The sequence below is a fragment of the Eublepharis macularius genome, chromosome 1 (assembly GCF_028583425.1).
Source record: "Eublepharis macularius isolate TG4126 chromosome 1, MPM_Emac_v1.0, whole genome shotgun sequence".
In the NCBI taxonomy this organism is placed as follows: Eukaryota; Metazoa; Chordata; class Lepidosauria; order Squamata; family Eublepharidae; genus Eublepharis; species Eublepharis macularius.
This window is the reverse complement of record NC_072790.1, coordinates 38661869-38686244: the sequence shown is the minus strand read 5'-3', so window position 1 is coordinate 38686244 and position 24376 is coordinate 38661869. Positions and strand designations below refer to the sequence as shown.

General features: G+C 43.0%; 1 protein-coding gene across 2 annotated transcripts in view; it reads right to left on the bottom strand.

The window, feature by feature from the left end:
• Positions 1–24376, bottom strand: part of ATAD2B (ATPase family AAA domain containing 2B) — a 101581-nt gene that overhangs the window by 18640 nt on the left and 58565 nt on the right. Inside the window, exons 17-23 of one of the 2 annotated variants that reach the window (XM_054994012.1) lie at positions 17210–17342; positions 13924–14110; positions 11298–11483; positions 9553–9688; positions 7546–7742; positions 5680–5839; positions 4296–4418 (exon numbers count right to left, since the gene is read on the bottom strand). In XM_054994012.1, the coding sequence (XP_054849987.1) occupies positions 4296–4418; positions 5680–5839; positions 7546–7742; positions 9553–9688; positions 11298–11483; positions 13924–14110; positions 17210–17342 (1122 nt within the window). The remainder of the gene's footprint in view (positions 1–4295; positions 4419–5679; positions 5840–7545; positions 7743–9552; positions 9689–11297; positions 11484–13923; positions 14111–17209; positions 17343–24376) is intronic. The other variant, XM_054994083.1, reaches the window with a different exon arrangement.

Sequence of the window (24376 nt, the reverse complement as noted above, 5' to 3'; positions counted from 1 at the left end):
TTTGAGACTATAGAGGTCACTGAAGCAGGGAGTTTATAAAAGAAGATTTATTTTATGTACAGGTTATTTTTAAACCAGCCCAACTTTCAAAGGAGAAATCTGACCAAGGTACAGAGAAAGTTAAGCTAGTTAAGGCTTCAGTTTGTGATTTTAATTCTCTTTAACGCTTTCAGGTACAAACAGGCTTTCACTGACTAGCCACCAGGTTAGAGCATCTCTCTTTCTCTCTCTCTCTCTCTCTCTCACACACACACACACACACACACCATGGGATTCCACCCACACCAGTCTGTACTTTCCTAAGAATCAGACTAAAGGGTACAAGGCCTGGTCATCATCACTAGGGGTGTGCACTTAGGGTTTCCGATTTGGGTAAATTACCCAAATCAGACCCAATCTGGAAAGATTCTGGATATCCGAATCTGGCCACGATTTGGAAATCCCAAATCAAAGCTTTCCGAAGCTTTCCGAAACCTTTGGAAAGCTTCGGGGCTAAGTTTAAAGGGCCCCGCCACTACTTGCAACCCGAAGCAGGAAACCCGAATCAACCTCCTCCTGCACACCCCTAATCATCACCAGAGACAGTCTTTTCCCAAAGGAAGAGTTAAACCACTCTGCCACACTACCAGGCAGCGCTATACCCGAAACTATCTACTCGTTCGCTGAGGCAGCCTTGAAATGAACTGCTGCTGAGCTTCCCTCCAACATTCCCCTTCCCCTCAAAAAGTTATTGAATGATGCTAGGACAGCACTTCCATAGGCTCAGGGATAAAACAGTTGAGTGTCAGTTTTACCTTTCAGGGGCAGGACAAACCTCCTGTGTATCACACATGCACATTAATCTTACAAAGCTTACATCATGCAGGTGTGCATAAAGCTGAACTTCAACGGTCTTTCCCCTGCCCAGAAAAGCCACTGGGGAAAAAACCAAATTATCTCCTCTAATCCATTTTTCCATTCTACATCTTCCCCTCCTAAGCATCTCTTCCTGAAAAAGCAAGTGCCTTAATTGTGTGGATTTGCCTGTAATGTGTAGAGATTCTTTATTACAGCACTTAGCCAATACATTTATCATAAAAAGTAAAATACATATTTTACGACCATTAAAACATGGAACAGTAATGTGTAGTTAGGCCCTCAAACCACTGGGAGGAGCACAAGGATGAAAAATTACTACTTTTTACTACTGCAAATATAGGGGAGGGGAATTTTCTAAAATTCACTTTTTTAGATATAGCCACTGATTTCTCTTTTTCTTCCCTTTTTCAAAAGAGGGATTTTTCTTCCATTTTTCTTCAGTTTCTCTTTGAAAAGAAATCAGTGCACCCTTTTGTAACTTCGACCCTTGCAGTTGTTTTTTGTTACACCCCACAGGGTGGTGCTCTAGCAGGAGGACAAGAAAGTTTAGGAAGACCTTCCCCACCTCTGAGAATCTACAGAGTGAAATGCTAATATTTTGCAGAACTTCCATTCCTGCCCCTCCTCTCTTCAAATTTCTCTGATTCAAAAATAATTGATTATAAATTGACTCCAATTTCCTAAAAAGAGAGAAGGAAATGGATTGTTGGATTTCAGAGAGAAATTAGGTAAAGGAGAATCAAGAGAATTTCTCTTACTAGTTCTCACTCATCGCTAACTTACCTAGCAACATACCCACAGCTATTGAGAGCTGAATGCTTCGCATGAAGCACAATGCAAACTGAAGAACACATGGCAAAAAGAGCTCGTAGGTCAATTCTTTTATTTCCTGAAAGAAGCTTTTATAGATGGTGGGTCAGGGCCTTTCCGTTCATTAGAAGAGCAAAGGTAAGTAGCAGGACAGCTGGCAACAATTCAGCAGTATATTGGACTTGTGGGCTTCTGGGCGCCTGCCATAATTGTACAAACCCGTTTGCACAGACCCAAACACAGCAGGTCAGCCACTTGGAGGAGGTATGGACAAAGAGTCAGTCTAGAATTCTCTAGGAGGAACAGTCGAATAAGAGCTTTGTCACAAAATTCAATCCCATCTCTAAATGAGATTCAAAATTTCAGGACACCATACAAACCCATTTTGTAGAATGCCCCTGCTTTTTAATCGCTCACCTACCCTGTCCAGTGCCTATTGTATTCTCACTCACTGACAGCTGATTTCTAGTTTTGAAATTCTAGCATTGCCATCAATGAACCTCTCATTCTAACATCTAGCTTAGTGAAATGAGATCCCTCCCCCTTTTAGCAACAGCAACTGATGTTGAAATGACCATATCAGACAGGATTCTGATGCAATTTTAAACATTACACCAACTCTAGCCTCCTCTCCCTAGTAATTAATTATAGACACGTGTGGGGTTTACATCTTGATTTACATCATTTTGCCATATATTATTATACTAGGAAATACTAAAAAAAATTGGGATCTAGGCAGACAAGTGTAGCCCCAAGACTGAGCTTAAAGCTGGAAATATCTAGTTTTCCTAGAGAAAAACCTTAAAGTTGCTTCAAACCCATTAATGACAGACCATTGGTTAAACTAAAGCTAATTTTAACAAAGGATGCTGCCTGCTAAGAGAAATTATTCTAAATATTCTTGCAAAAGGTCTTGTGAAGAAAATATGTTTCATTCAAAAGAAATGCAAAACCATTGTTTAATTAAAAATATGGTTACCTGATCATTCAAATGCAGGATGTTATACTACGACGGGGTAGAGCCCATCAAACCAAGATGAAAAACAGGTTATCTCAAGCTCTCTTATTAACTTACTTTCTAATCATGGTTTCCCATTATATAACAAGCATGAATTCCAGATTTGTTTCCTGCTGCTGCTTCACACCCTGTCCAATTACAGACCTGCCCTGGCAAGATAGGCCCCCAAACAAAAGCCTTTTCACCTTTCACCCCCCCTTGCTAGCTCTCTCACTTGACCACATCTTTCGCTCTTAGTCTACCCGGCAAAAGCAGTAAGAAGAGCAGTCAAAGGAGGATTTCCTCATCCTTGTGCAGCTGCTAGACAATAGTTGGTAACTACCGGAGTTGGTAACAATGTGAGGAAGGCGGGGGAAGCACAAAGGCTCTGAAACCAGTATTAACAGAGATTAAACCGGGATGGCAACTATTTTATGAGCCAAATATTAATTTCACAAACCTACCATAGTTAAAATAAGCCATGGATTCATGGTATGCCCACATGGACATAATGAGAAAACATGACTCATTCAGACATAATAAGGCCACATGGCTCGTTTATAACAATAATTAGTAGTTTGTGCAATCTGGATTCAACTCTCAAAGAATCACTGAATCTTAGTTTGCCTTGGCAAACACTGGTTTCATTATCTTCACTCTAGCCCGGCATCTTGTAGCCGGGAAGTATAAAGTAGCACTGCCAGGGAACAAGCTGGGATTATGTCATTCCTACTTCACATGAAACCGACTACATGTGGTCAATAAAATGTGGTCCAAATCAGGGCTTCAAACACTGGCTTGACAGGACCTAACTAGCTATAGTTAGTCATGTTCGGGCAACTGTACTAATGACAGTTAGTTTAATTAAACCACTGTTGTATAAGATATCTGAACTGAGCCTTGGGCTGCAACGCTGAACGAAGAGTACATTTATTACTGAACCACCATGTGAAACTACACTATCAGTACGAAGCTTCTCTTTTGGCTAGTTAAAAAGTACGATGGAAAAACTCTGGAGACAAAACATGAAGGTGATTTTGTTCAACATAGAATACATACCGTTGTGTGGGGGTTTTGCTCAAAGAGGATGGCTTCTGGCCTGCGTTTGCTAAACAAGATCATAATTACCTTTTGCTCCAAGATCATAATTACCTGCAAGCTTGTGTGACTAATTTTAATGTCACCTGACAGCCAGTTCTCATACTCTAAAACTGGCATACCAGACAAGTGCTGATGTGTGTGAAAATTATTCATATGCTTAATCCTGCAGCAACAAACCACTTTACATAAAGCTTACCAAGTTTTGTTTAAAGCACCTGAAGTCTCCGTCAGTCTACTTGGGAGAATGTCATGCGGAGAGAATCTAGGGAGGCTGAAAGTCTAGCAGGCTGCAAATGCTAGGTTTCCCCCGTGTGCTTACATCTCTTTCTAGGAAGGCTTGAATAACTTTCTGAAACCAGCAACCCAGAAATTTGCACCATGCAGACAATGTACCAAATTGCACACTGGATTGAAAGGATCCTCTCTCAAACTGAAGCAATGCAAAATTTAAACTTGGCAATTTCAAATTAGAAAAGATTTTCATGTGTCACAGTATATCTATGATAAATATATTTTAAATTAATTATACCTCTTTTTTTCCTTGCTTCCTTGATTTCTTCACACATTTTATTAAACTCTGGATCCAACTCAGCAGCAATGATAGCATGAGCAGTGTCCTTCAGAGTACAGGCTCTGTGCCTAATTATTTTATCTACAAAATTAGCATAATTCTCATTTTAATAATCAAAGACATTTAAATTTTTTTAATGTATTCATCTGACGACCCACACATGCTGAAGGCAATGGTACAAGTATCTGAAAAGCACATTGATCCATAAACTGAACCCATCAGAAAAAAAAATCAATAAAATCCACACATGATAAAATAGCAATAATCATACAAATACCTGATGGAGCACAAATGTTTTAATCCATCTCCTGAAAATATAAGGATGCATGGAAAATTCAAGAGGGAAATCTGAGCAACGTCAATGAGAAACAGAGGTAATACAGATTATTAACCAATAAGCAATTTGCTTGCCAACCTCAGTGCAAATTCCCCACAAATCAAGGGGTGACTGATTAGAACCTGAGTCAGGGCCTTCTGAGTTGCGGCCCTACAAACTCAGCTGCCCTCTGAGACAAAAATAAATTTTACTGAAGCTTGTTTTTGAAGTGCTGGTGATGTCTCTCTCACTGTATTGTTTGGAGGATGCAAGAGGATGGGGCCTCGGTGGGACGAGTGGCTTGCCATGTACTTTGAAAAGGAGCTGGGTAGCACATACGGTGGAAACCAGCGAAAGAGAAGGGAAGGGCTTGGAGAGTCTACAAGAGTTTCTAAATCAAGATACGGGGGCCCTGGGGCGCTAGAGCTTGAGAAGTGCTGTCCTAGGACATGGAGACTGCTGTTGGAGCAACACAATCCCAGCTGCACTTAGGATCACACTGCAAGTCTAATGAATACCAAAGTCTTAAGCAAATCTGCACTTATGACAGGTAGCTTATACAAATGCTAACCTGAAAATGGATAAACAGTTGCTTCCTTTTTTTTTTTAAGGAGTCTTGTGGAACTTTGAAGACTAAGGATTGGACCAGCACACACACCCAGAGCAGATCTCCCGCCTCCAGAAATCTGTTGTACTCTCCCAAATGCAGCTCCTAGGGGGTCAGTAAACTCCCCGGAGTGAAATGCAACATGGTATTCTACAGGGAGAGAGGAAATAGCAGAAATGTTCCCATATTGCATAAGCGGAAAGGTGACTTGTGTGAACAGAAAAAGAATTAAGATCCAGCCCTAACAAATCCACTGAAGCACAGGCTTTTGCTAGCTTTAGTTCATTTCATAAGTTGCATGAAGTGACACTTCAGTCAGCAGAATCACATATAAGGGGTGGACAATGATTAAAAGGCTGTGAAATCCAGAAGGAAATGTGCATTCATATTTAAGCAAGAGTAGAACAGTATCTCCTTACCCCCTGGATCTTTGTCAGGATTATATTCCAATGCATTGCTGCAGATGAGATCAATGTCTATTAGGAAATCCTTTGTCGTTAAATAGTTCTCCTTGTCAATTTTACTTATTACTGTAGACAGGTCCATCGGCTCTTTGATAACTTCCAGATAGTCTGAAACCTGTAATCAAACAGCACGGTAAAGTGACACGGCGACTTATGCTAGTATTTACACATATCCAACACTATGTTTATTAATATTTTCAGACTCAATTCAATCAAAACAGTTCCAATCCACAACGAGTAAAACTAAGGCTAGTAACAAGATTCTTTTTCATATAGAAGTAATTACAAACTTGTTGGTTAAAAGGCAGGAATGGTTTTCCTTTTTAAAATATGCTATACAAAGGAAAACTCAGGACCTTCCAAGACCTCAAAGCACAACACAGAAAGGCTTATTCACATATTTACTTCCAAGAGAAATGCAAGTAGGGGAGCATAGGTTTCCAAAATTCCCAGCAGGTAATCACAAGCCTAAAGAGAAGAGTCCTGTGCAAATTTACGTTTGATGGGGAAAGCCTAATGCATGACAGGGCACAGGACTCAATCCACCCACCTCTGCCTGGCTTCACTGAAGATCATACATACACAGCCAATCCTTTCTATCTGTACATTCCATTTTGATGACATGCAGATTGTACCCATACATTTAAAGGCTATGCATACATCACCTCTAAAGCACAACTGTGAGAGGAATAGTATAATACAACCAAACCCCTCCCCACCCCCCACCCCCAGGATAATGTCTGTCTAGAACTCAGGACTTTCACATATCAACATGAATGGTAACTCAAATGACAGTGTCAAGGGTTAATTGAGAGAAGGTAGAAAGAGTGCCTCATGTTCCAAAAGTTCTAGAAAGATCACTATGTGGCCTGCACATGAGCCCACATGTAGGATTCAGAAAGGCCATGAAGAAACGACAAAATTAAAGTTACAGGATACACAGGCATTAAAAAAGATTTAGTACACAAATTTATATGCCTGCAAAAAAGAAAATCAACTACAGACATTCAAACATTATTCTTCTAAGAACAGCATCACAACTGTCTGTTAAGAAGTTATCTGTGCAAAGTTGGTTTTGAAGTTGACCAAGAACCAGACAGACAAACATATAGCTTGTAAATATGATGATCTAAAAGCAATCTTTGGGAATAGAGATGCTAGTTACAGCACCTTTGTCATTCTCTATTTGGTTTCCTTCAGGCAAGTGTAATTAAAATTTCCTCCAAAGTTTTGAGTCCATCAAATAGAACAATGGATGTCAGGTTGGCTTAAATTATTCATTGTAAGCCACCTTGGTAAAGGTAGGATATATATCCTTGTAATAAATTCATTTTTCGTCACTTAAAATTTTGCAGATTGCTACTGTTGGCTGGTCAAACAATGTCTTCTATTACTACGGCCATACTGCTTCTCAATAATAATATTGGCCAGAGACAGGCAAGGGAGAAAAGAAATGGTTAGTTTGTTATCTTGAGTAGATAGAACAATCTAGTAAGTATTTCTTTAATACTGTTTGTTCAATGCTGTTCCTCCAAGCAAAGTTCAGTTTGCATTTGGCCTGGAATGAACAAGAGAAATTATTACGCACAGTGGAAGAAGCAGCCTGAACAACACAGTGTTCTAGACTGTTAGTATTGTAGCCAAGAAATAGTAAGCTGTGGCTTCAGAATATTAAAATTAAGCCAATATTCCCTGCAAATATGCAAAACAGAAGTTAGATTACAGACACCAAGGCCATCTGGGATACTAACTAATCTATGCCTTTTTAAAAAAATTGCTAATACGGTCAACTTCATTGTTTGCACGTTACTGAAACAAGACCTCTTCAATATCCACCGGTTTGCTGAAGATGTTAAAGCGCTTGTCTGTGGCCAGCCTCTTGGTAACATCCCTGAGAAACAATCGTAGTTCTCTCAATGTGTTCTCTTCTTGGTCTTCCATTCGCTGCTTTTCTGCCTCTGACAGCTGGCGGGTTGGAGACGGTAGTGCAAGAGGGAGCACCTCGATGTCGGAAAGAGCTAAAAAAGAATTGGGGAGAAAAATCAGGCTCCGAGTTATATCCCCCAGAATGTTTTACACCTCCCAAGAACAATGTATTCCTTGGCAGTTGTAAAAGACCAAGAAGCACCAATATTATGAATCCCTTTCAAACCCCTGTGTAGAGTCTGGTCAGCACCAGCGGTCCAAAGCAGAAAGAGCTGGGACACTCAAGAGGACTGGTGTGCCGGCTGGAATCCTAAACCATCCCTATATAGTTCAACAAACCTTCGCTCTTTTCATTTATTAAAACATTTCCTTTTGCTCAAGGCAGCTTTTTGGAACAGGCAAATTAAGTTAAAAGTGGGCAGATTTCTTTGAACTCCACCTGCGTCCAATTTGGGGGAAACCAAATATAATGGGGATGCATCCAACAACCCATTAGCATGAGACCTCTGATAGTCAATCATTTCCCCCCCTTTCTCCTCCTCCCCAAGCAGAGCTGGTGGGCTGCACAGAGGCAGGAAAAGGAGCCAAAATCACCCTTCCTGCCTCTTTCATCAGCAGAGATGCAATGCCAGAAGGAAGCAGCAGGTGCAATTTCGTCCCCGTCTCCCTTCCCACTGCAGCTCACCGACTTGTGTTGATTTTACTCCACATGGGTCCTGCAATCCCAGAAATCAACCTTCACCAAGTCATAAGGGACTGCTGGGAGGAGGAGAAAGTGGAGTCATGATCCTTGTGTGATCAACAGCTCCAACCCAACAACTGTCAGATTACAAAACATTTAGAGTGAAGTTCCAGAGGCAAACAATGGCACGGACTTACTTCAAGAGCCCCCTAAACAAATCCTACAATCAGGAATTTCTTCCTTCCATCCTCCCCCACCAACACCAGAACAGCCATCAAAGAATTTGCCTCTGCCTGAAAGTGCAGAAGAGAGACAGTGCCTGAAAACACCCACTGGGGACATGCACACATTAATAGGGATGTGCAGGGCCAGGTCGATTTAGGTTTCCCGCTTTGGGTTTACCCGAAGCAGAAAAAAATTCAGGAATACCATAATTCCGAAGTGGCAAGTCACTTCGGAATTATGGCATTTTACTCACTTCGGTATGCTCCGTAAATATTTGGAGCATACTGAAGCGACTCCCTCACCCCCAACTCCCCCCCCCGGGGCAACCCCTCCATCCCCACTCCTCCGGGGCAACCCCTCCACCCCCCACCCACTTACCTTGCGCTGGAGGAAGAGGGGGAGGGGGATCAGCTGAGCAGCGGTGAGTTGCCACCACCATGGCAGCGGTGTTGCTCGGCAGCGGCAGCAGCAGCAGCAGCAGCGCGCGGCAGTGGCCGCGGCATCGCACTGCGCACGGCCGCAGCAGCCTGGAGCCAGCCGGCTCTTGCCACACTGCCTCCTCTGCAGCCCCACAGGTGGCAGGGAGGGCTGGAGCCACCACCAACCATGGAGCCTAGGTAAGTCAAGTGGGTGAGGGTGGGGGGCTGTTTGGATGGTGTTTAAAGGGCCCCGCCGCTGCTTGCAAGCAGTGGCGGGGCCCTTTAAACTGAGCCCCAAAGCTTTCCGAGGCATTCCGAATGCTTCGGAAAGCTTTGATTCAGGATTTCCGAATTGGGGCCAGCAATTCGGAAATCTCAAATCTTTACGGATCAGGTCCGATTCCAGAATTTTCCCCGAATTGGATTTCTTAACTGCACACCCCTACACATGAATCCCCATACAAGGTCATATTCAATTAGTGCTGTTGCCAGACTTATTTAAAAATCAAAACCAGGCAGCAAGCCATTTAAGTGGAAGAGATTGTACTTTCTCAATTTAACAGTAACTGAACTAACCGGCTTGCCTCCTTCTCGGAGGAGGCATTGATGCCTGATTTAGAACCAACTCTTGGAAAAACTTCCGTCTGTCTTCTTCACTAGGTCTCTGAATATATATAACCTCTTCATACTGGATTTTAAAGATACACTTCACCTATATGAATACATAGTGAAAAAAATTAAGACTTGACTGTATTTTAGAACTACTTGAACAAATCATGCCATTACATTAATAGAGCCAGAGGAAAACTGAAGGGAGACTTAGAGGTCCAGAAGAAGGTCCATCAAGAAGTTCTTTAATTAATTTTTACAGCGCTGTATACAGAATCAATAACTTTTAAATACTTGATTACCATGCGTATTGCCAGGCATGCCTACATTGATATTTGCGATAAACAGTATGCAAATGCTGGGCAATTGCTTTTCAGTGGTGTGCATATGAGAACAGCAGCACCAAAGCTAGTTCAAAATCATTCAGATTGGTAGCACCTAAGCATCACTTTTACAAAAAGCACATGGAACCCCAGGAGAAAATGGGAGTACCATTTGCTAGAATATTAGACCCTCTTACAGCAAAAAAATTGTCAACTCAACAAACAGTTCCAGGTTTGGAATTCAACAAACTACTTCAGGAAAGTTCAGGAACACCCAGTGAGATTTTTTTATTTGAACTGCAAACCTCTCTCTCTCACTCTCTGTTTTTGAGACTATGGAGACATCCCCTCGACTAAAAAAAAATATAGCAAGTATAGAGAACTTGTAGTTTAAAGGGAAAAACACTCACTGTGCTGTTCTTTGGATCCCAGCCACAATTTAAATGTGAAATGAAACACTTCAAAGACTTTTCTAAACCAGCATTAAAAAGCATTTCACCTATAATGATGGCACAGAGAAGAAAGCCAGAAGCTAACATATATATTCATACTGCAGGGTAGGCGGGAGGGCTGAGGGCAGTAACAAGGGGGTGTACATGTGATGTAAGCAACATCACCAATGCCTCTGGGTACAACCCAGAAGTGACAAAGTGTAGCTCTAGGAATTGCTGAAAACTCTATGGTAAAACCATAGCTTTGTACCCAGAAGTGATGTAGCAACATAGGCGATGTCGCTGTTTTTTTTTCTCTCACCACTGCTTGGAATGGCAGTAGGCAACAAGGCCTCCCACTATAGCAGGGGGGCTGGCAAACCTACTACAATAGGATAATAGGGAAACCAATCATCAGATGACTCTCTGGACAAAAAAACCCCACCACTTTACTGAAGTTAATTAATTCATCAGCTGATTTGACAAATACAGAGAGGATAAGGACATCAGACTAGGCCTGCAAAAAGTTGCAGTGGGAAACATTTTTCTTGTAGCTTCGTGTATTCTTATGGATCAGGAAAAGTTAATTTTCAAATCTCAGCTTCAGGTAAAAATTCGGTTGGATCCTACCACTCCACTCAGTTAACTGTAGAGTAAAGATTCATCCTGTGCTGAACAGAATGGTAGGATACAACCCAATAGTTCACCGGAGAGACAAATGCAAATAATACACCCCCTCAAATTTCCAAACCCAGAAGCACCCCTCCCCACCATCTGCACTGCATTGCAAGCAGCTTGTTCTTGCAAGGTTCTAGAAGATGCTTATGAGCTACTGGACGGAGGATTCCCTCCAAGTCTCAGCGAGTTCTGGCATGCATACATTGGGATTCACTGCATTAAGGTCACCAAGGCTTAAATTATGTCCTGTTATACCCTCAAGCAAACAGTTCGTGCTCACCTCTTCAGGCAGTTCACTATACATGGTTTCAGAGGTAGAGAGTAGAAATATAGGTGAGAATGATGGTATGTCTTGCAGCAAAGTTAGAAACGTGGCTCTCACAGTTTCACTGACAGCTTCCCACCAATCGCCAATATGAGGCATGTAAACAATACTTGGTAGTGTTCTTCTTGCTTCACGAAAGATCTAGTGAAGGCAGGTGCTGATATTAAGATTATGATACTATGCACAAAGTCAAATCGCTGTTGTGAGATATACTTGGCTACATTTTACTGCTTGATGTTTTAAACAATACTCTCCTTAAAGTTTGGGTCTAAACATAAGCATTTTCCACAGACTTTCCCTCCCATAGTGGATTTACGGCATCAAATTATCTTTAGTCACTAAGAGTTTTAAGTGTAGATGGCAGTTAACAAGAAGTCTTTAGACTTCAAAACAGTATAAATTTCTCCTCCAGTTATTACAGCCCTTTATCAATATGATCTTTTTAACATCTCCACAGAAGACTTTATAATAAGAGTGGCTGTGTGGTGCAATAGAACAATATTTAGAAAGGCTAGTCTGCTTTTCTGACGGGTTATCTCAGGAGTTTTAACAGAATATCTTGTGGGGTTTTTTTTTCTTTCCACAGAAAGTCAGCAGAAAGCTTTTTTGCCAAGCTGTCAAGAGATCTTGGTCTAATTTCAAAAGATAGGTATAAAAAAGACCCTCATCATTCTAGGGATTTTGATTCATTTTGATCCTGTCCAGACAAAATATATTTTATCATGGTTCAATCAATTCCTTTCTTCTACCTCCTGCTTGCCACATAGCAATGGCTGCAGGTCATCCTCTATTACAGCATGCTGGGCCCACATCATCCTCAGACACAAAGGACCCAACTTGACTGCTAAGTCAAGTGAAAAACTAGTTAAGGAACTATAGTCTCTCAACTCTGGCTCTCTCCCACTCCTCCTGAATCATCTCATCCATCACCACCCTCTCTCTCACGCACAGAAGCCCTCAACCAGGGAACTGAGAAACTGGCACCACGGTCACAGTTGAGAAGTTAGGCTCATCATGCTCTTCATTTTCTAAATTATACTTTTTTTCCTTTCCTAACCTTAAAACATTCCCTTTTCTTGCATCACATGTTTGTGTTCTACTTGAGATTACAGTGACCACCGTGTAAAACTTCAGAGGATCAACCAGGAAATGCTCCACTATGCCAAAATATATCTTTTCTGAACACTTCCAATCCTGATGACAGCAGATTATCCCACTGCTACTCTCAGTAGTAGTTTGCCGCTCCAGACTGACCACAGGGAAGTCTCCCCAGGGAGTTACCAATTCAGCCTGGCAGAGAGTACCTGTGTGGATTTTGTCTGAACACACCTTCCTTTCAAGAGAACTCTCACAGCACTTTCATAATAAACAGCTGGAAACCGAGAGAGGCTCAGACCAAACAGATGAACACAGCCCCATCAGTGTAATTTATGGCTTACTCCTCCATACAGGTAGGTGTGTTAGTGTGATGAGCAAAAACAACCCCCCCCCCCCCCGCAGTCTTGTGGCATGTTAAAGACTAACATTTATTTGAATATGTAGATCCAATCCTGTTTAAAGCCTCTTTACATGCAAAAATATAAACAGAAAAAATCCAAATGGTCTAACAGGATACAAAATTTTATCTGTCCCCAAAAAAAACCCAGCTACTCATCAATCCAAATTTAGAGGCTATAGCTCAGTTGACTGAGCATCTGCTTGGCCTGCAGAAGGTCCCAGGTTCAATCCCGGCATCTCCAGCTGTGAAAGGTGATGTGAAAGACCTCTGCCTGAGACCCTGGAGAGCCACTGCCAGTCTGAGTAGACAATGCTGATCTTGATGGACCGATGGTCTGATTCAGTATGAAGAGGCTTAATGTGTTTGTGTTCAAACTACTAAGAGAAAATCTTCTGAAACAGGGCAGTTTTGCAGACCCTCTGAAGGTGCCTTTGTACAACTCCCATAGAACTGGATATACCACAAGCCCTCACCATAGAAGGAGGCACCTAACAGAGGGCACAGCCAAGAGGCTCCCCTGTTATCATTGCATAGCTCTCTGTGGAGTATGGGGGTGGGTGCTGCAAGATTACAGGGGGGATTTCCCAATAGGCTTTTACCAGGGCTTTTTTTGTGGGAAAAGAGGTGGTGGAACTCAGGACCGCACAATGACGTCACTTTGGGTCAGCTGGAACACGAGGGGAGTTTTTTAAACTTTAAATCGCCCTCAACGAAAATGGTCACATGGCTGGTGGCCCCGCCCCCTGATCTCCAGACAGAGGGGAGTTGAGATTGCCCTCCACGCCACTCCAGCCCTCTGTCTGGAGATCAGGGGGCGGGGCCACCAGCCATGTGACCATTTTCAAGAGGTTCCGGAACTCCGTTCTACCGTGTTCCTGCTGAAAAAAAGCCCTGGCTTTTACTAACAATTTAAAGTTTCTTCTTTACGTAAGGATCCTATCTAGCTATGACTAGGCCCCTTAATATCTCATCCACATGGTGTAAAAACAGAAATGTAGATTTTAATGATGACCATACAGCACCAAGGAGACACTTAACATGTGACAGGTTAAACTGAAATGGTAAATATAAATGCCAACTAACCTGCGCACAGGATTCCTCAGGTGTTTTGGCACTGACTGAATAGAGTGCTGGTAGATCTAATCTGTGTACAGCAAATTTTTCAAGAGAGTGCAATAGAGCTGGAGCAAGGTGTGAAGTCTGACCTGAATCCCTTTCTCCAGAAAGCAGTAATCTCGGCCTGTAAGAGGTGGGCTGGTGGTAAGCTGACCTGCAACAAAAGCAATGCTTTCTTAGACTGATGTGCGCTGATCATACTTTTCTTGTATCATACTATTTAATACCCCCAGGTGCTTAGTAGAAGGCAACATAAATTACCACAATCACACTGACAGTTATGTTGTAAATGCAGTTAATATTGAAATATATTTGTTACTGTAGACTTTCAAACCATAACTCTTCAGCAGAGTCAAGCCATGGGCTTGACTGTAGCTTAGCTGTGATTGAATATGTTCTGGTTTAGGATTATGTTATATATATATATACAGCAAAAGCTTTGTTAACCAGCAGCTGATTACCCAGATGCCTTGATTAGCTGGGATATCAGACAAGTAATCCTCTCAAGTAACTCAACCTGGGCGGGTGTTGTCCAACTAACTCATCTGAAGCAAGGTAAAAGTTTTGTTAAATAGCCCATTTGTGGGGAGGGCAGGGTATGTATAAATAAATAAATAAATAAATAAATAAATAAATAAATAAATAAATATTTAATTGACCAGCAACTCCATCAGTTAGCAAAGCTTTTACTATATAGGCAAAAAAGTACATCCCAGGCAGTAAATGTGTGATAACAAGTTTGGCACACCTGTATCTGCGCTGCTCAGGTTCACATGAGACCATTTAAATATATGCTGCCTTCCCCATTGTCAAAATTAAATTACAAGTTTGTTTGGGCAGCCATCTGTCTTTTTTGTGTTTTAACATAACAGACATAAACAGAGAGCACTAGGCAAGTAAAATCATAGTTTGGATCTCTAAATGAAGATTAGTATTATTGAAGTATTATATCCTAAATGACAGTTATCTTGTAACAAAAAATCCTACTAGATGTTCTAGAAATTAGTACACAGCACAGTACATGGCATAAAGGTAACTAGGAAGGAAAACAGGAAAAACTTACTCACGATTTTTTTTTAAAGTACACTTATGTAATTAAAAGTAGCGGTTGAACATGGCAATTAAAGGGCATACTTGAGGAAGAGTTGATCCCATAATGTAAACAAGCTAAACATTCAATATAAGACAGTTAAATAGCACAAGAACTACTTTAGTCAATTTTTCCTTCAAGTTCTACCATCAAAGGACTCCAATCTGTTAAAAATGTGTTGTGATGTACAGCTGCAGTTCCACCTCTCCCTAAGAACAGCCAATGAGAGCTGTTAGAATGTTGAGGGCTGTGACACTTGGAAAAAAGGCAATTAAGTGACTATTCAGAGAGCTGAGAAAAAGTTGTGTAGAGTAGAGCGTTTCTAAGCTAGAGAAAGAGAAACTGAGCCTGTTTGTGGGAGAAACAGCAACTAAAAGAACTGAAAGCAGGAAAAAACTCTTTAAGGGCAAGAGTTCAAGAGCAGCCAAACTATCTTATAGACTAATAGCCTGATCTGAGGATACTTAAATCCAGACATTGGAGCCATGAATGGACAAGACAGATCTTCCTACACATCTGAAAAATGCCATAGGTTTGCAGAAAAACCTGAAATCTAAAAAAATAAATGAAAGGTTTAAAAAAATGCAAAATGATAAAAAAATCACTGGTACCTTTAACCAGATGCCCTCCATGGCTGTTGCTAGGCAACCGTAACAGTTCAGCCAGTATTCCAGTCTTGATTTCTGTTTTTAAAAGGCAGGAGGAAGGGAAAGGGCCCTTTCCAGGGCTGTCTTGGCATTTGAGAGAGGATTCATTATGGCTGGTCAAGAAGCAATGACCAGGTAACTTGATTCCACAAGACTTGCATGACTCACTCAGGCCTGGCAGTTTGCTATTGTTCAACAGCAGCCTCCCCCAACCCACCCCACTCCAAAAGCCAGTGTAGTGTAGTAGTTAGTGTTTCATAGTAGGATCTGGGAGACCCAGTTTTGAATCACCATGCTGCTGCGAAAGCTCACTGGGTGACTGATCCAGTCACACACACTCAGCCTAACCTACCTCGTAGGGTTGTTGTGAGGCTAATATGGAGACAAGGAGAATGATGTACACTGCTTTGGATCCCCATTGTGGAGAAAAGCAGTATATAAATGAGTAAATTAAGAAATATAGGTGATGGCAGGGTGAGCAGATAAACGGCTTTAGTGGGTTTGAAGGAGAGAAGGGCGTAGGGAAAGACAAAATAGCACAGGAAAGGGGATACAGGTGAAAGATAAACACCCCCCACCCTGCAAGTCCTTGCAGGTTCCCCACCATGCAACTGGGCCCAGCTCAGCTGGCACCATGCAACTGGGCCATACAGGAGAGGCTCCTCTGGCGGAGGGGGCAGACAATGGTGGATGGGAAGGAGAGAAGGAAGCAGGAAAGGGGGGAGAGGCTATGGGGGGCAGGGAAGGGAAAGAGGACATGGTGGGGAGGGGGAAATGACATGTCCCCTTGAGGCTCCCCACTTCTGTATACACATTTACAAACAATTCCTATGTTGTTAAGCCTTTAATAAAAGTTCACTCCTTGATTACAAGTTAACCCCTACTGACTAAAGGTAGCCTGTATTAGGGAAAAGAAACACATACTCACACACAGACACATACACACACTTATAAAGTCTTGGATGCTCTACAAATAAAGATCTGTGGAAACTGGTGGCAGCATTGAATTCCTTGACCCCCAACAGCCCTGGGAAGTATGGCAGTAAATATAGGGAACTGGCTATCCCATCTGGTGAAGTCGGGAAGAGAAGAGAGGGGATCCAGTGTGGGAAAGGGTCAGGGCTCTCAGCCTGGTAAAGAGAGAGAACATGGGTGGCAAATTGTGAGTGCCTTGGCCTACCCATAGCCCTAAACTTGTGAAGGGAGCTTTTTTTTCCATTGGGAGGCAGTGGAAGGAGTCACAGTACACATGATTTCAGAACAGAAGCACCAACATATGATAAATACAACACAAAAAGCACTTTATACTTTCAAGCAAACATCAGCCATCAAGAATTCATGGTCACTAGCCTCTATACATTTCATTCACAAAGAACCAACTATATCAATTATTTCAGTGACCAGGACAAGGCATACACCAAAGCAGTGGTCACAAATAATAAATTTATGTTGGCATTGCAAACCTGTGTAAATGCTGATTAGGGTTGCCAGAGCACTGTAAAGTAAATGTACTTACATCGTAAAATGAAGGTAGGATCTATGTACAGCAGCTGATAATTGTTTCTTTGGTGATCCTGACTGGCAACTCGTTTCAAATATTGATGCCACATTTTCATCTTCGCTATCATCCAAAATTAGGCTTGGAGTATCTGTTCAATACAAAAAAAAAACCCTGATGTTTTTTTATTGCATAGTATCGTCTCGCTTTGCAAATGTAAAGAAACCGATATTAGAAATTCTTCCTGAAGAGCTCTCGCTCTCATTAACCTGCCTTCTCATGGGGAAAAGTTAAATCTTTTTTCAGGTATATTTCTTTCCCTTGCACTATCCTGTTTGTGTGTCAGAACACTGCACCACGAGTGACCATTCTCCACTGATGGAACACAGGAACGGAACTAGGAACAGTGCGGCTCACGCTGATGAGGTCATGATGCAGGAAGGCATGACATTTTGAATGATGCAAATGATGGCAGCAGTCTAAAACCTTAACAGTGCATTTTCTCTTTTACTGAATGGTCTGGTAGAAACCTTAGCTCTCAGTCTGCAAATTACACAGATAAAATAATCCAAAAATACAATACAAAATATTTTAAAACCACATTCTACATGGTATGGCACAATTGCTAGTTCTAGACTTTACTCAGACTTTCCAACAACATCTTATTACAGGGTGCTATGACCTGTACTTTCTTTGGGGTAGATTTTTCTTTTAATCTTCCCCTTACACCCTCTGGGTAGTTTGCTGCCACCAGGAATATATTATTCCAAAATATTTTATTCAAATTTCCCCTTTGGTAACGTGTTTAAGCGTCAGGCTCCTTCGTGGTTCTGCCCTGAGGATATGAATGGGATATAGCAATGACAGCTACACTGGGATATAACAAAACAAAATAAACGTTTATTTTTCAAGAAGCGTACTGGTTTCATAAAAGTAGTTCTTAGTTCTTAACGTTACTTCCTATAAACTCATTCACACCGATCTCTTCTAAGGCTTCACACACAGTTAGCCTCTTTCACTAGACTCAATAGTTCTCTCACAAATACTTCAAATATACTCAGGCAGCACACAGCTAGCCTCTCTTTCTCTGACTCTCACTCACAGAAATATTAAACCTGCTCAGGCAGCACACAGCTGGCCTCTCTTTCCCTGACTGAGTGTCCTTTCACAAACATGCTCAGTTCAGGTTCCACACAGGTTATATTTCTGTCATATATACTTCAGTATACTCAGGCAGCACACAGCTAGCCTGCTTTCTTCTGACTGAAACCTTTTCTCTCTGCCCTGTCAGTCTCAAACTGCATTCACTCCGCCCACCCTCTCAGTCATCAACCAATCATATCACTCACTCTTCCCTCTCTCACCCCACTCTTCACCTAGCTCAAACCAAGCATTTAAAGATACATGCACACATTCACTTGAAATCATTACACAGGGCATTTGTGCTTTCTCTGAGGTGGAGCCTACTGTGGGGCAATAGAGTCCTAACATGGAAGGTCTGTCTTATGAATAGACAGAAGGCAGCACAGGGTCTGACAAAAGAAGTGTAAGTTAATAATTATGCATGCAAAAAAAAAATTTGAGGAATGGATTGCTAACAACACCAAGACGTTTGTCTTGGTGTTGTTAGCAATCCATTTCTTTAATTAAACCTGGAGCAGGAAACCAAATAAGAAGGCAACTGAGAAACTAAATGCATTCTTTGCATATGAGTTAACTGTGGAAAGTGAGGGGCACGTAACCACGTCACAGTAACTATTTTCAGGAAGGGAATCTGAAGAACTGAGTCAAACTGAGGTGATAAGAGAGGGAAACCAGAAAATTACAGGCCAATTACCTTAATATCTATCCCAGGAAAATTACTAGAAACTGTAATCGAAGATAGAATTATTAGGCACGTAGAGGAACAAAGCCTGCTGAGGGAAAACAGAATGGCTTCTGCAAAGAGAAGTCCTGCATCACCAAGCTGTCGGAGTTCTTTAAGAAAGTGAACAAGCATATAGATAACAGTTACCCAGGAGCCCCGTGGCAGAGAGTGGTAAGCTGCAGTACTGCAGCCCAAGCTCTGCTCACGACCCAAGTACAATCCTGGCAGAAGCCAGGTTCAATCCTCGTGGAAGCCAGGTTCAAGTAGCCGGCTCAAGGTTGACTCAGCCTTCCATCCTTCCAAGGTCAGTAAAATGAATACCCAGTTTCCTGGGGGTAAAGTGTAGATGACTGGGGAAGGCAATGGCAAACCACCCCGTAACAGAAGTCTGCCAAGAAAACGTGATGCGATGTCCCCTCCATGGGTCAGTAATGACTCGGTGCTTGCACAGGGGACTACCTTTACCTTTTTACCCAGTGCACATTATATACCGGGACTTTCAAAAGGTTTTTGACAAGGTGCTTCACCAAGGACTCCTGAGGAACTTAGTAGTCATGGGATAAAAGTCCACTTAGGTGTTAAAAACTGGCTACACTAGAAGTAACAGAGTAGGAGTAAAAGGACAGTTTTCTCAATCGAGGGAAGCAGTGGGCTCCCACAAGGATTGGTACTAGGGCTGGTGCTATTTAATTTATTTATGAATCATCTGGAAAAGGGGGTGAGCAGTGTAATGGCCAAGTCTGCAGATGATACAAAATTATTATTACCAAGACTGACTGCGAAGAGCTGCAGGAAGATCTCCACAAATGGGTGAGTAGGCAAATGAAGTTCAATGTAGGTAAGCGTATGGGGATGCACACTGGAACAAAAAGTCCTAAAGTTTCAGTACAAGCGAACAGAGTGTGAACTTGCTAAGACAGAGAGAAAGAGACCTTGGGGTTATAATGGATAGCTCAATGAAAATGTCAGCTCAGTGAAAAAGACAACCTATATGCCAGGGATTATTAAGAAATTTTTATTTTATTTAACTTCATTTATATTCCACTTTTCCCTCCAATGGGGACCTAAAGTGGCTCACGTTAATCTCCTCTCCTCTATTCTTCTTCATAACAACCGTGTGAGGTAGGTCAGGCTGAGAGCCTGTGACTGGACTAAGGTCACCCAGCAAGCTTCCATAGCAGAACGGGGATTCAAACCTGTGTTACCCAGATCCTAGTCCAACACTCTAGTAGCCACGACATCACACTTCCTATCCAGTGGGAAAGTACTGAAAATAGAACAGGCGATATTAAAGCCCTTGTATAGTGAAGAGTCTGGTGCCTTTCAGTTTAGAAGAGAACTATGGAGGAACATGATAAGAGCTTTATAAAACTATGCACAGGGTACAGAAAGTGGACAGAGATATGTTTCTCTCCCAAAATATTAAATCTCTTGGGCATCCAATAAAGTTGATGAGCAGTAGATTCAGTACAGACAAAAGGCAGTATTCCTTTACACAACATGCAATTACAATGTGAAATTTGCTGGCAGAGGATGTGGTGATGGCAACAAGCAAAGATGTCTTTCAAAGGGAATGAGAGAGATTCATGGACAATAGGTCTATCAGTGGCTACTAGGCATGATGACTAAAGGGAACCTCCATTTTCAGAGGCAGTCAATCTCTGAATACCAGAGCTAAGAAACTGTGTCAGGGGAAAGCCCTGGCAGTTAATGCCCTGTTCTTGGCTCTCCAGAATAACTGGTTGGCCACTGTTTGAGACAGGATTCTGAACTAGATGGACAAGTGCTTTGATCCAGCAGGGCTTTTATGTTCACAGACCTGTATACTTCACTAATCACAGATCTAACCTGCTGAGTTACTGGTTCTTTGCAACAGTTGCTGCACAAGATGTGCACATACAGAGCTCATTCACAGATGTTCCTGATATTAAATACGCCATTCTTTCCAATGCTACAAGCAAAACGGATCAATTTTGGCTGCCCGAACAGATTAGTAGCAGGTTTGTAGTTGCTTAAATCAGTCTGCTCAAATTTAAGCCTATTGGTCTCAGTTCAGAGAAGCTTGTGCACAGCTATGGCACCAATGATGAACAGATGGCTGCATAGCATTTATCAGCTCTTAAGAGAAAGAGTACTCAAATTAGTTTCCAAGCAGAAGACTGGCAATGTCAGATATGACAAGGCAGATCTTTTTGTTCAGCATCATTTATGTGGCAGAGGAGGAGCCAAAATGATTTTCTCATCAGCACAGGAGGAGCCAAAATGGTTTTCTCATCAGCACCACTCATATAAAACACATAAGCCAGGATAATTTTTCTGTAAAACGCCAAGAGACTCAATAACACCAGCATGATGCTCACGCTGTTAAGTGAATGTATCTCTAATCAGTTTCAGGTGGGTAGCCAATGTTGGCCTGTAGCCAAAGAGTAAGATCCAGGTCCAATAACACCTTAAAGACCAACTAGATTTCCAAGGTATGATCTTTCAAGAGTCAAAGCTCCCTTGGAAATCTCATTGATCTTTAAGGTGCTATTGGACCTGGATTGTATCCCTGGATCAGTTCACCATCAGAAACCGATCAAGGATTAGGTAGAACAGAAACGGGCCTTTGGACACTTACCGTGAAGGGTCCTTCTCCTCTGAGGACAGGAGGACATCTGTGGGTGTTTCCCATCGTCCTATCGGGGAGGCAGGAAGTTGAAGCTTCTTCCTCTTGTAGGTGGGACCACCCCCTGGTCTTCAGTTCGGGTGACTCCCCTCAGCAGTGTTGACTCCTTCATATAAACTGTAATCTATATCAACTTGTTAATAACTGAAAACAGAGAAGATAAAACACAACGTGCCGAAGAGTGGCAACTAGGAACAGATGAAAAATCACACATATAGAGAATCAAAGTGGAATCAGAAAATACTGGTATGAGGTCGGTGGTCTTGACAGTAGACGAAGATCCTGGGAGGGCCAGATGTCCTCCTGTCCTCAGAGGAGAAGGACCCTTCACGGTAAGTGTCCAAAGGCCCGTTCTCCCTCTGAGGCAGGAGGACATCTGTGGGTGCTCCCAAAGCAGTCCTTCATCGACCGGGCGGGATCGCATCTTCGTCTTCGACCACATGTTGTAGAACTCTCCTACCGAAGGCCGCGTCCGCCGACGCGTACATGTGCAGTTGATAGTGTTTAATGAACGTGGATATAGTTGTCCAGGTGGCAGCTTTGCAGATGTCGTCAATCGATGCGTTACGTCTGAGCGCTGCGTTGGTGGCTGCACTCCTCGCTGAATGTGCTGTAATTCCCGGAGGGATGTCCAGCTTGAGGGCTTTGTAGGCTTCCCGAATGCACAACTTGATGTTATAGGCGATGGCCGAGGACGACATGCGTTGACCTAGTTTTGGCGGTGACACATTTATGAACAAGGAATCCGTCTGGCGAATCTTTTCAGTCCGTATTATGTAAGACTTAATGGCCCGACGGACATCCAAATTGTGCCACTCTCTTTCCCTGGGATGACTAGGGTTGGGGCAAAAGGATGGCAGGTTGATCTCCTGTGCCCGATGGAAGGTGGAGTAAGCCTTTGGTAAGAAGGACTGATCAGTCCGTAACACCACCTTCTCCTTGTGGAAGATGCACAGATCTGGCCTAATAGACAGAGCGCCAAGCTCCGATATCCTGCGCGCCGAAGTTATCGCCACCAGGAAAATGGTTTTAAGTCTCAGCCATTTCAGAGCGATATCTTTGATAGGCTCAAATGGTGGCTTGGTGAGTGCTGATAACACGACGTTCAGACGCCAGGTCGGGAAACGATGCACCACTGGAGGGTTGAGCAGGGTGGCCCCTCTGAGAAATCTCTTGATGTGTTGATGAGACGCGAGGGGGATACCGTCAATCTCCTGAACGACAGTACCAACTGCCGCTATTTGTTTTCTCAGGGTCGCTGGTCGTAGTCCCCTGTCTAGCCCCTCCTGCAGAAAACCCAGGACGGAATTTAGAGAGGGACCTAGGGAATCCAACCTCTTACGTCGGCACCATCTGTGGAAAGCTTTCCATGCACAATTGCAGACCCTGATTGTGGAGCCTTTTCTGGAAGCCTGGATGGTATCTATGATCTTTGGCGCGTAGCCCTGTCGCTGGAGACGTCGCCTCTCAATTTCCACCCTGTCAGTGACCACCATTCTGGGTGGGGATGACAGATAGGGCCCTGGTGCAACAGATCCGTGGATACTGGCAGACGTACCGGGGATGCCACTGACATCAATTGTAGATCGGAAAACCAGGGACGCCTGGGCCACCACGGTGCCACTAGAATCACAGTTGCCCCTTGCTCCCGGATCCGTTGAAGTAACTTGGGTATCGTCAGTAACGGCGGGAAGGCGTATAGAAGGGTCCTTGGCCATGGGCATGTGAGAGCGTCTACTCCCTCTGCTCTGGGATGGAAGAACCTTGAGTAAAATCTCGGTAACTGAGCATTCTGATGAGAGGCAAACAAGTCTACTTTCGGATTTCCGAAGTAGTCCGTCAGTAGGAGAAAGACGTCCCTCTTGAGGGTCCACTCTCCCGGGTGCAGGGTCTCCCTGCTCAGCCAGTCTGCCCAGGTGTTGAGAATTCCCCGGATGTGCTCTGCTCGAATGGAAGAGAGGTTGCTCTCCGCCCATATCAGGATCTGGTTGGCTTCTTTTTGGAGACCTGACGACCTGGTCCCTCCCTGTTTGTTGATGTATGCTTTGGTAGCTATATTGTCCATGCGGATCAAGACGTGGCAGCGAAAGATCCGTCCGCCGAAGTGATGCAATGCCCTCAGGACAGCCTTCATCTCTAGGACATTTATAGGGAGTTTCCTCTCCTTCTCTGACCAGCGTCCTTGGACTGGGATCCCGTCTAGGATCGCGCCCCATCCCGACAGGCTGGCGTCCATGAAAATCTGCGTCGGATGATGCAATAGAAAACTCTTGCCCTGGCCGAGGTTTGAGTCTTTGGTCCACCAGAGAAGACTTTCTTTTACCGTCCGTGGAACCTGGAGTTTGGTATTTGCTTTCTGAGCAATGTGAAATTGAAACAGTTGCAGCAGGGATTGCAGAGGTCTGGTGTGGAACCGTCCCCAGTACATACCCTCCGAGTTTGCCACTAGGAGACCCAGCAGTTTGGATAATTCCATTATCAGGGAAGACGGAGATTTGACTACATCCATTACTAGTGCCTTGGTCTTGGTTCTCTTTTTCTCTGGAAGAAAGAGACAGCCCTTCCTCGTGTCTATCGTCAGACCTAAGTGTTCTAGCCGTTGCGAGGGCGTTAGAGAGCATTTTGCCTGGTTGACAAGGAACCCGTGCCT